At 37.3% G+C, this 12,820-nt stretch overlaps 1 protein-coding gene across 7 annotated transcripts in view; it reads left to right on the top strand.

Moving 5' to 3' along the window:
* The window catches only part of CRCP (CGRP receptor component), a 62,010-nt gene extending 49,956 nt beyond the window's left edge, over positions 1-12,054 (top strand). For all 7 annotated transcript variants that reach the window (XM_049801749.1, XM_049801750.1, XM_049801748.1 and 4 more), the window contains 2 exons: positions 2,368-2,425; positions 10,773-12,054. In XM_049801749.1, coding sequence (XP_049657706.1) covers positions 2,368-2,425; positions 10,773-10,916 — 202 coding nt within the window. In that variant the 3' untranslated portion in view covers positions 10,917-12,054. The remainder of the gene's footprint in view (positions 1-2,367; positions 2,426-10,772) is intronic.
* Positions 12,055-12,820: the final 766 nt, after the last annotated feature.

Genomic DNA, 12,820 nt, shown 5'->3' with positions numbered 1-12,820 from the left:
ACATGTACCGGTGCACATACATGAATGATAAAGTATTGAAGTGCCTGACAATGTTATAAACTGTTAGCTGGCATTAGATTTCAAGGGCAGCCAGTGCTGGAGGCCATTTGAAATGAGATGGTATCACTGAAGTATATCCAGACACACAGACATTGACCTGTTGGTTGTAAACACCTGCATGGGAGAGATCTGTGTTCTCTTGAAAGCTGTAAGGTTTCCTTTCTAAACCACCCACAGGTCCAATAAACCAGGGAAAAACTCTTCAAAATCAGCTTAAATATACATTAAAGATGCACTTTAAATAATAATAAATTCCACGCTTTAGTACTTCAAAATCGTAGTTCACTACTATATCGCAGACTGGAAGATCATGCATGTTAACTGTCACTTCTCACTTTAATGCATGAATGTGTGCAATAAAGATGTGCTGCGTAAACATAGATGGCTGCTAGGAGAGGCTGTATGTCAAGTAATCATAGAATCATAGAATTGTTTGGGTTGGAAAAGACCTTTAAGACCATCGAGTCCAACCGTTAACCTAGCACTGCCAAGTGTAATAATCATTCAAGATTCCCCCACCCCCCAAAATGTACGTTCAAGTTCCTTTACTCATTGTATCTATTATTATTATTATACTTTAATTGTATGTTTTTATTATAAAAGTGCATTTGTTACTGTTTCATACGACCTTTTAAACATCTGGTTTATCTTTAGGAGCGTTGTATTATTGCACTTTTCTGTTCTAAAACACAAAGATCGGCTCAGATCATTAGCCATGCTGCTATTATGTGGTCAATGTTAATGTTTTGAGCTTCTGAAATTAATGAAATACGCATTACTGGCATATGACAGCTGTTTTTTACTTTGGTTTTGGAATTGTTTCTATTTAAGTAGGGTATAAAATTAATAATTTTTGGCTGCAGAGCTATTGCGTAAATGTTGTGAATTGAATTTAATGAACTTGTTTGATCACATCTTCAAAAAAAAAAGCTTTTTAAATGTCAATGAATTTTTTTCCCTCGTACCCCTTTTTTTCTATTTTAATGATCAACATGTTTAAATGGACATTTGTGAGATCTCGTGATTTCTTGATGAGAAAGTAGAGCTAATAGCTGTTTGGTTAAAATCAGTCCAGAAAAACAGTGAGGCTGGGTGAGCTTGATGATGGTTCTGAATGTATCAGGAATTTTGCTACTGGCTTCAGTGGTGCTAAACCAGTCCCTCTGAATATTAAACTGTTTTGTGTTTTAAGTACCAAAGTCAGACAAGTTTTACTGACTTCTCCTCCTTGTAGGCAGAGGAGAATGGAATTTGAACTATTAAAAACACAGATGCAACACAGTTCATATCTGAAGTCAGACCAAAAGAAGTTAATATTGATTGAAGTGCTTTTGTGCTAAAGGCATAGGACTGCAAATCTGAATGCATAGAATCGCTTTTTGTCTGCTTTAGAGCATGAACAGTATTTGATTTTTTGTTAATTAATGATTTATCTTGTATTTTAAACCACAATAAGTGACCCTACTTTTACAACTCAGGCACTGACTGAGGGTGGTGGGGGTTTTTTGGCATTTTCTGTGTCTTTGCTACCTTGCTGCTGGTGGTCATGCCAGTCTTTGTGGGACTGTGCAGTGAACCAAGTCAAAAACAACCCAGGGAAAAGAGGTTGGTTATCTTCACAGTCCAGCTCAGTCCCCCATCTGGTTTGATGCATGGTGCCCCATGGTTGTAGAAACACAACAAAAAAGTAGATTTGCATGGGAACAGATGAAGATATATTTTTGCCCAAATATACATGTATAAAATACAGCCTCAGTCCGCTGTAATAAAACGTGAAAAAATGCATCGGCTTAAATCGTGTGGATTGCAGAGAGTATATGTGACAAGTGGTTTCAAGCTGATTTTTTTTTTAACTTTGAATTTGCAATGGGCTAAGAGAATAAACAAGTTATTGCCATTTGGCTGATGGATTGTAACTTCTTAGGTATGATAATTGTTCTTGTGGTTGTGTGTTCATAGCAAAAGAGTCTGTGATCTTTGACGAGTTGTTTAGCGTTTCTGTACAGCTTTTAACAAAGCAACAGTGCTTGTTAATGCTTGTACAGTAATGATCTAAGGGTCTTTGTCTTGCCACTTTAGACTAGAGGTGGCAACAGCACTATGTCTAAACACACAAGAAAGTACTGTATTGAAAATATCCAAATTATCATGGCAATTAAACCACACTGCAAACCCAGTCAGAATTATTCTTGGCAGTGGCGTTTTATCCCTAAATTATCAGGAATGTATTTGCATCTTACCAGTTATTTGAGGAGACCCTCAAATTATACAGTAATGCAGATTGTTTTATGCTGTGCTTTTAAACAGGGCAGAAAAGCTCCAGTTGCTTAACCACAGGCCTGTGACAGCAGTTGAAATACAGCTGGTAAGTAACAATGCTCCTGACTGTTCAAAGCTTAAATGAAAGCAGCTTTAACCTTGAAGATCAATTGAATAATTACTTTCTCATGGTCAGTGATTGAATGTATCCTTTTATGCACATCTTTACATTCATGGTTTTGAATCCACTCTGCTTCCTCTCTGAGAGCTCCTTAGAGACTTGCCCATCTTTCTCTCAGACAGACTCTCCACTTCCGTTTGCTTCAGTGTCACATAGTGAAAATGCCCAATGCAGTCATTAAAGGTTAGTTACAGTATTGCAACTAAGAATATGTTTAACCTGAGTCCTTTTGCTGCGGCTCTGTAATCAAGTACTTCACTTTTTGACAGCCGTGATGATGTGATTGTTTTGATGGCAGGGGTTTATGTTATAGTAAAATCAAACACGCTAAAAAGGAATGAGTAATGACTGATCTGGAATTTTGACCAGTGGTGCAGGATGAGAAATGGATATAAACAGACTTTCTGATGGAAAGTGGCCGTTGTCAATATGTTAAGCATAATTCTGATGTAAAGAGGGATTGTTGCTAAATAGAAATAGGAATTCTCTTTAGGAATACAATGTCCTGTGGTAATAGAGAGTCTTATAATGAGGATATTCTTTTAATAAGGATCTCTTACATTAAGAACATCTGTTTACAATCTTATCCTGAAACCAAACTGTGTAGTAACGGGATCATATTTTGCTGCAAAAAAGGGGAGGATTAAAGAGGTACCAGTAGGACTATTTTTCTTTCATAGCCAAGGAATAGACGTTATAATGCTGAAGGCATCTCATAAAAGAATGCTTCTAGCTGAGGAATTAATACTGTGTTTTGTGATTGAAGAGATCAGTGTCGATCATCAACCCACCCAAGAGCATTAAGGCTTCAGGAGCTTTGCTTAGGAAGTTAGTCATAAGTGGTGATGTGGACCCTGCCTCATACCTTTGTTAGCTTCATGTGCTTAGACACGGATTTATTATATTCCCATATAGGCCATATACAGTCTTTTTTTTCCCTTTTCTTCTTTAAATGCAATAATCTTTTGCTGCTTACAGGTGACTGTGTGGTTTTGTCTGTCTTCTCCAGCCCCCCCCCCCCCCCCCCCGTTACCCTACCTAGTTCCTCATTATCTTACCTATCCATAATATATTGAAAGTAATTTTTCTCCTGTGTCATGTTTTGAAGTCCAGGAGGCAAGCATAAGAAACTTTGGTCTTTATATTAAAAGTCAGGCTTCTGTAGAGTGTTCCACTTTGACGTCACAAACCTTGGAATAATCTAAAGTTAGATAAAACTCATTGCTAAAACTTTCAGATAGGAGATTTGAGTTCAGTGTCTGTCCATTATTGATACGTAACCCTTCTCTAATGATCAAAAGCAGCATGTTAAAAATGTAATATTTATACATTTGGGAACTAGCCTGAAGTTGTATCGTCATGGAAGTATTGGGGATGCAGTTACTTCTGTTCCATTGCAATAGTCCTGTAATTCCCAGGGCATGTTTCTCCAAAACTAGCATTACAGTAATCTAAGTTAACTGGATTGTTAAGACTGTGTTAAATTAAGCCTCCCCAAAATTGCAGTACATTTACTCTTTCATCAAAGCACATCAAAGTCTTTTGAGCTCAATAACTGCTAGGAAACTGCAGGCCATTTTTCTTAGTGAAATACAGAGACTAGGAGCCATAGCAAGGAAATGATTTTGCTGTTTGATTGCTGTCTTGAATCATTTTGGTTTTAAGTGAGGACAGGGGAAGGAGATTGTAGCAGTGCAGCATCCTTGAACACACAAAACCTCTGTCTTCTCTGAGCATCTTTGAGTATAAAATAATGCAGAGCAGTGGAGGCTACCAGCATTTTCTTCTTTGATGTCAGGAGGGAGATTACCCATACAGAGATTTCATGCAGGCAAGTCAATTCACTGTAGTCAATGGATGAGAGACAACCTACAGAGAAGTAAATACTAGGTCTGAAATTGCCTTGATTCTCTTTTCATTGAACTTGCCCCTGCCACTCAAAAGCATTTAAGTTGCTCCTGGAAATGAATCAGAAATAAATGATGATGAAAACTTCTGACTACTTCATATAATATAGGCAAATCAATTGTCTCTCACTTGCTCAAATGGCTTTGGTCTCAAACTTTTACTTAGTGCTGCCTGTCCATGGAATGGAGTCAAATTTATCTGATAGGCTTTTAATAGCTGATGTGAGAGGATGGTTATATTTACTAATGCTTGTTGCTTTTTTGCCTTTCCAGCTTTTTGGATTTTTACTTTCCTTCCATAAAATTCCCTGTCTTTAGTTGTATGCAAATGATAAATCAATTCTGATAAAATCATATTTAAGCTAAAAAGCAAATTTATGTTGTGATCTTTTGATCTCAAGTTTTTTTGTCTTTATGCATAAATTGCTGTAATTGTTCATATTTGTCTTTTCTGGACTGTGTGCCAGGATTTATTTTCAAACAACAATAGCAAAAAAATGAGCATGAAATTCTAATTCATATCCCACAGGGTAAAGCACTGTACACATTGCAGCTATCTTGACCTCCTGTTTTAATCTTTAACATATGTTGTTCCTGGCTCAGTGATCCACATAGGAGGAAAAAAAAAAAAAGACAGTGATGTTGATCTAACCATGACAGTGGTCCAGCTTTACTTAATGCTGAACCGTGATGGGTTTGAAGATTAAGCATCATCTTTTCTAAGGAACAAATTGCTCCACATTCTTCTCTCTGAATGGAAAAGTAGATTTTAATTCTCTGCTTTTTAAAACTAGATTTCCATCTCAGAGAGCTTTGTACCTTATGATATGTGTTCTGCATAACGAGCCTGGCAGATTGTCTTTCATTGTTGAATAGAAAATAACAATGTGAAGTATTCTTCTGGAAAATGGAAGATGTTAGAGGATTTAAACATTTTATTTTCCCACTTTGCATAATTGGTTAATTATCTCTGAGGGACATTAATCCAATCATTCAGTCTTTTATTTTATTTCTTTTTTATGTGCTTTTTTTCTATTAGCATGTTGGTGCTGAACAATTTCAAATTACTGCTCAAAGGAGGAAGTAGCAGTCATTTTCTCATAAAATATGTACCTCCTACACTGGAGTTAAATTACGGGCTTGATAGCTTTGGAAGTGCTCAGAACCCCTGTTTGCTTTTTTGCAGTAGTTTACTCGTTATTTTTTAAATAGAATTCTTAGCTTATTATTCAAATAAACAATAGCTTTTAACCCACAGATTGTTCTGTTCTGTGATGCTGAGGTTTGTTACCCATCAAATATTACTTATCCTTGAGACAGTTTCTCAGTTCTCAGAACTTTTTAGGGTTCTTCAGTGTGGCTTTATTTATTCTTCAACATTTGCAGTGTATTGTTGTGTCTCAGGAGGCTGAATGAAATAAACATTAGCACTGAAAGCTTAAAAGAAGCACAGTGAGGATGATGAGGTCTCTTATACTTTGCTTTTACTTGGGTAAGCAGAAAAGATAAGGTATGGTTATAATTAGGGAAAGCATGTTCCTAAAATCTTTGTCCTTGTTTCACTGAGTTAAAAAAAATCTAGACCAGTATGCATGTGTATATATATATATGTGTTCATATTTTGTACTTGTGTATGTAGCACTATGAACCTACAGATATGCACATTAATTTTGTGAATAATCACTTTAATCTTTGAAATTACCTTGATAGTCAAGCTAGCTGTTACTTTCTGATTTACCTTCTCAATAAATAAAAGCTTCTGAAAATGACTTTGTCATAACAATTTATCAGCAGGTTTAAAGTGACTTACTGCTTAATGTAATGCTATTATTATGTTCTGATATGATAATTATGGTTGTTTTGTTCGTCTGAGAAATTCATACATAGTGCTCAATTAAAAAAAGCTACTGTTAAAATGTGCAGCTGGGAAAGGCTGCATGGTAGTGAAATAATCCACATACACGTTTGTTTAATAAGCACAGCTCTGGTTCCCAGTAGCAGTTATGTTACTGAGCAAGGCATCTGCCAGTGTTTAATTCTGCAGTTGGTGAGCGATTTGTCTTTTCATTCTCTTGTAGCAAGATTCAGTGATGGATGTTGGATGCATGTTTCATTTTGCTGTGTTAGAAAGCCCATGCCTAGATATATCTGCGGAGGCAGAACAGAATTGGCATCCTTTTCTTAACATATTCTCCATTTAGTAAATGTTTGCCTAATTCTAAGCTTCCAGTCCAGTGAGGTTAGTCAGACCTCTTGAGTACTTGAAATTAAATCAATACATAAGCTGTGGCTTAACAGTTGTAGGTACAAGGTGCGTAAGAGGTGAAAAATTAGTTATTAGACTTCTAAATAAAGGTAGCATTGCTCTCAAAGGTAAGCAGTACTGTGGCTTTGGCTGCCTTCTGAATATTTTGTATGTATTCTACAGTTCTGAAGATCTGGCTGGTTGTAGCAATAAAGTAAATCAATCAATAAAGTAAGAAGCAAATTTAGGTACTCAGGCTTGAAGAGTGTGTATTAGCTGCAGGAGGAACATGCCTCCTTTTTTTTAGCTGTAAGAATTTTATGCCAGTTAATTTACCAAATAAAGTTTTCCTGCTTCCTTCCTTGATTCCTTCTTTGGTTGTCTTGTAGATTATATTGTTTAAAGCATTAGCTGAGGGGGGAAATGAAATGTGAAAATTGCTTACTGTATGAATATATTGCAATGAGAGTTTAATGACTGTTACTAGTTTGAGTGAAATAGAAGTTATTATTAAGGCCTGACTTGACTGAGTTGATCTTGACCACATGGTTGCATTTCATAGAAAATACATACTGTGTATATGTACGAATGACATTGGTATGCTGTAACATTTGCTACAAAAACACCGTAGTTATTTTGGGATAGTATAGACTTGAATGCTGAAAAGCAGTATCAGCTTGGGAATTATTTATTACAAGAAGCAGCATAGCTGACATGGCTTACCGCCTTTCCCTTGTGTTCCTTTCAAGAAAATCCTTGCTCTCAGCCCTGAGGAGGAGACATGCTTGTCTTGCTGCACATCAGGGTGCTTTTTATCTATAAATTGTGTTACTGTAACATTGTCCAATTCTGTTATTGCACAAATCCCTGAATATTGAAAATACACAGTTCAGCGGAGCTTTGGTTGATGATACCATACGCTTTGCACATGGCATCATCTGTGAGGATAATCTGTTTCCATTTGGTATGCGTGGCACTGCCAACATAAACATCTTATGTCATATGCTTATTAAGAACATTCGCATCTTTGTTTTCCTTAGTATAAACTTTGCATTCCTGACTGCTTATGGTTTGAATCTGTTGCTTGAGCAGTTTCAGCCAATTGCAAGTTAGAGGTCAGCAAGGCTTTTTGATATTTTTTCATATATTGGTAAAATTCTTGCTGGAAATGTAGGTACTCGAATACAATTGTTTCTTTTTGCCTCTTAGGCTTTTTCTTACACATAATTTCTCTTCTGAGCATCATTACATTATTTCCTAGTACTATCAGTAGCAAAAGTATTTTATCTTAAGAGTTGTAAATCAGAAGACTCTGTGAACGTGTGTTGAATCTAGAATAAGCCTCTGAGTGACCTTTTGTTTCCCTTGATATCTGTTTTCCTTTAGGACAGTTTCATTTGTCTTTCTATCTACATGCTCTCTCAAAATTTTTGAATTTTTCCTTTTGGCGTGCTGCTTTGCTGCTTCCTAATTGTTTATGTTTTCATAAGTTGCTGCTCAGGCTGTTTCCCTGAAGAGTGAAAAAAATTGATTTTTATAGTTTATGCTTTTGATCCTTTGAACTCTGGAATAGTATCACAGCAAAATAGCGCTGAAGCATGAACTTGAATAATAAGCTGTCCATCCTGCCAAAGGCAGGTTTTTGTCTGTGGGTAGTTCCTGGTGTGAGAGCTGGCAGTAAGGATGCATGGCTCAGAGGCACTGAGAGGTGAGCCCTTGATGAATTTGCTGCAGTATTTTAAGGAATTACAGCTTCCCTCTGGCAGAGACTACAGATCTGTCAACCAAAGGGAATTTGGAGCTACATTACCCACTCCTCAGTGCGGTACCTGGCATCTCTCTTTAAAGATGCTTTTCTCAACAGTTTAATGAGACATCAGTTAGAGCACCAAAGCATCTGAAACATGAGAGACTATTTTCTTTCTCATCAACATTCTGGTAAAGTGTGATTTCTTAAACTACCAGAGCAACCACCAGAGATCATCTGTCAGTGTCCCAAGTTGGATCTGCAGTTTGTCAGTCTTGCAGGCTTCCGTGCTCGCCAGTACAAATGGCATCAACGTGATTGTTGGGGCAATTACTCTTTCCGCACTGGGGAGCACGTAAGACGCAGTGATTAGGCACTGGCATAAGTATACTCTGCCTTAAATACAGAAGTTGAGAAGAGTCAATGCTGATCTAGAAATCACTCTCTATTATCTGTTTAAGTTCTGATCAAATCCTTGTGTTTAGCTCTGGCTACCTGAAGCAAGCACCTGAAGGAGAAAGTGTTTGGAGAAGAAAGGGAAAGGAGATATATAGGGAGGGATAAAATTTAAATGGGGAGAGGGGTGGACTTCATGTGATCCAGTAAATCAAATCTAAACTAGGGAAGGTGCCATTTTTCTGAAGATCAGAAAGCAGTGGGATGGTAATGAATGCGGGAGACATTGGGCACTAAGAGATAAATCATTCTGCCCTAAGTGATACTGCCTGTCCAAAGGACATGGGCTTTTTTCTTTGTACAGTTCCTGCTGCTATGGGGCTGTCGCCTTTAAAATTCAATGTAACAGTAATTAATAACACTATAATCCAATCCAAAAGCCAGGCTGATAATCCTTTTCAAAATTTAATAGCATAGGTCATCTGTAGAGCGATGGCTTTGTCAGCAGTATTGGCAACAAAGAGTGTATGTACACGCTGTAACGTACTTTATTGTATAATGTTGATGCTCCAAGGTTTGCTAGTCAAGCTGCTGAGGTGATCACCTCTGAAATGCAGTCTAGCAGGCAATTACTCGATACCACTTCAGTAGCTGCAGCAGTTGCTTACACAGAAGGGTAATGTTAGGAGGATTTTTAGTATGTTTTAATGCGTAGTGTATAGTATAGCAGCTGGCGGTAATGAGAGCCAGGGCTGTTTTTCCAGACAGGGTCCTACAGTAGTTTTTGAACTAACCATGCTTGGAAAGCCACTCCACAGAGAATTTCATCCTTTGATCGGCATGGTCCCCAGAAACAGTCATTTGCAAATGGATATTCACTGTCTGCCTTTTGCTACATGAGTGGATTCTAGCATGCTCGCTTTCCTCTTGTCAAGGGTCTGTGGATAATGGCTGATGAAAGATGATCAGATTGTGCAAAGAGGGCTCATAGGACATTGAAGAAAAAAAAAAAGTTAATTGAATATACCACTCTGCTTTTTAGAAGGCAAGATGCATCTGAATAGCTGACAATTTTTAGCTAGAACTGATTAAACCTGTGTTGACTTGGAACCATAATTAATATAAATCACTGCTCTTCAAAGGACATTTTAAAGGACGTTGTATAAAAAAGAAAATCTCGAACCCCGCAATCCTAATTGGTTTCACTTTTGTTTGAAGAGTTCTTTTGGCTTGCTTTTCCAGTACTCTGACAAGCTTTTCCTTTTAACAGCTGCCTATAAATTAGGGCAGTTGTTTTTACTGGTAGCAGTGATATAAGAGTTCCCACAGCACCATAGTGAGAGTAGGTCCCTAATTAATCTTACGGAATTTTATTGTTGATTCGTGACAGCATGTTTTGTGTTGCTCAGAGCTTTTATATGCCTTTATATTCAGGAATCTCATAATCTAAGCAAATTCCAATGAAGTATAGCTGCTGTAGGATTAGGTGGTTTCTTTTATGGCCTGATTACTTATAGTCTAGGTGCTGGATAAGATACCAAGGTTCAGGTAATCACTCTCAGGTTATCTCATTTCAGTTCTCACATGAAAGCACAGGAACTTGGGAAAATAGGTCTGGAAGGTAGGTCTGCATGTGAGCTAAATGAAAAGCCTGGCTCAAGATACTGATGTGTAGGTTGAGAGAGGCTTTAGGAGAAACCAGGGAGGACAGCCTGTTCTGAGTGTGTTGTTTTCCTCATTGTAAAGAAAGCAGGGTCTCATTATGGAGTGCCAATTGTAGTGGTTAACAATGGAGCTCTTCTTTCTTTTTTTAAATATTGTAAGAGTTCTGCTTTGTAAAATGCTTTTGTAATGAGCTCAGACTATGTTTTGCATCCATTGAGAACAGTATTTCCCAATTAGTTGAGTCCTTCTGTTTGGAGCTGAGGAAGGAAGTATGGATTTAATGATTACAATAGATTATCTTTTGACCTGCAGATGGTAGAAGAAAGCGAGGAAAGGCTAACAGAAGAGCAGATTGAGTCACTTCTCCAGACAGTCACCACTATTCTTCCAGGAGATCCAGAAGAACAACAGAGGGACTCGGCAATGGCAACTGAAGACAAAGGTGACCAAGCATAGGAGACATCGGGGCCAAAGTTGGCAACAATTTCAGCAGAAGAGAATCAACTAATATTTTCTGGTTTTTTTACTTGATACCAGTTTATTCTTGTATTGGACATCGTTGTAAAATGTGTTACAATTTTTATTACTCGGAGGTGATGAGGGAACCAATTGTTTACAAGAAAGCATGGAAAAGGATTCTGTTGTTTTGGCATTTTGTCATAAACAGGGATGGTAGTAACTGAGTTTGTAATGCCGCAGTCTGAGAAATTATGGGGCACAGAATCTGAAGCTTTTGTATTTTTTCCATTACCCATGTAACAGCTGTACATTTGAAGAGGCTTATATACAGCTGGCAATTTTTAATTATCACAGCAGTACTGTAATTATAATTGCTTTCATATGCTTTTGAATTGCCCAACTGGTTTTCAGAATACAGTCTACAATACAAAGCCAGCTTTCGGAGCTGTTTGTGAAAAGGGCTGGTTTTGGCAATCGGAACATAGAGTAATGTACAAGAACCGCTTGGTATCTGCCCAGACAATTTCAAGTAAGCTGTTGGCATCATGGAAGCAAGAGGATCTGTTGGTAGGGTAACTGTTCTCAAGGGTGTCTGACAGTCTGTACTTGATAAAAGAGAGATCCAGATCATCAGCTAAATCAACATATTGCTACTGAAATCAGCTGAGTTGGACCAGTTTACAGCAGTTGAGGCTCTGGACTCAAATGTTGTCAAGGCTCTTAGTAATAGAAAGAGAAGAACATTTAGGCGTGGGGTGTATATTTTCCCTTTGAACGTTTGTTCCAATATTTATATATAGACAAGTCACAGTCTTGTGAACATGCTGTCGACCGTGAAATAAATGAATGAGTCAACGCTGAAGTGAAGTCCTAATCTGGTTCAGAAGAATGAGAATCAGTCCTGGCTGAAGCAGAATTTTCTGTGTACTGAGCTTTTGTCTGATTAAAGATTTCAGGATCAAGTATTTAATGTTGAAAGCATCGATGATTATAACAATCATTTCTGTATCTCTACGTATATGTACATAAAGTCATGACTCATACGTGGCACTGGTTTTATACTATGACTGCAGATGATTATTTTATAATGATTATAATGTACTGGAAATAGAAATAAAGTTTGAAGTACATCCTGGGAATTTTGTGGCTTACAGACAAGATATAAGACCTTGAATTAGAATATCTGACTTTTTTTTTTTTCCCTGCTTCTGTCACGGTTTTATTTTGTGTGTTTACGCAAAGAATTTGCGCTTTCTGAGCTTTAGTTGTGCCGTATATGAAAGGGAGTGATAACTTCCAGTGTGTGTGGGATTTATGATACGCATTTCCATGGTATTTTAAGCTTCTTTGATGTTTGGAGAGGAAAGGAAATTATTGGCAAACATATTTGTTATCTCTCAGAGATAATTTATCTAATATTAAATGCATTCCAAGGCTGGAGACTAAAGGTAGGTTTTGACTGGGTAAGTGTAGTATTAGACGGGGAAAGTCCTTGGTGGTTTTTGTGATACGTCAATATATATTTTTCTCTCTAAATGTGCAACAAAACAAAAGAGATAAGTAGATCATATCACAGAATGACATGCAGTTAATCTTAAAATGAGCATTTTTACTCTTAGCAGTCACGGATGTTGTTTGACATGCTGTGGCCTTGGGCTGCATTTACATTTTTTATCTGTCTTTTTCTAAAATTAAGTTATTGAAGCATGTTCTAAACTTATGAAAAGCAGATGGAACCAGATTGCAAGTATCTTTAGCCAGCAAGAATATTTTAACAGATCTCTGAAGTTGGATGTTCCGTCTTGGGAATTGCTGATTTGTTATCGTAATGGATTTTTGCCAGCATCCATGTTGTCTTCTGTTGTATGCTGTTGTACAAGATACAAGAACTTGTTCACTTG

This window comes from Accipiter gentilis, chromosome 6, assembly GCF_929443795.1.
Source record: "Accipiter gentilis chromosome 6, bAccGen1.1, whole genome shotgun sequence".
Classification (NCBI taxonomy): Eukaryota; Metazoa; Chordata; class Aves; order Accipitriformes; family Accipitridae; genus Astur; species Astur gentilis.
The sequence above is the reverse complement of the archived record's forward strand: the minus strand, read 5'-3'. Positions and strand labels throughout refer to the sequence as shown.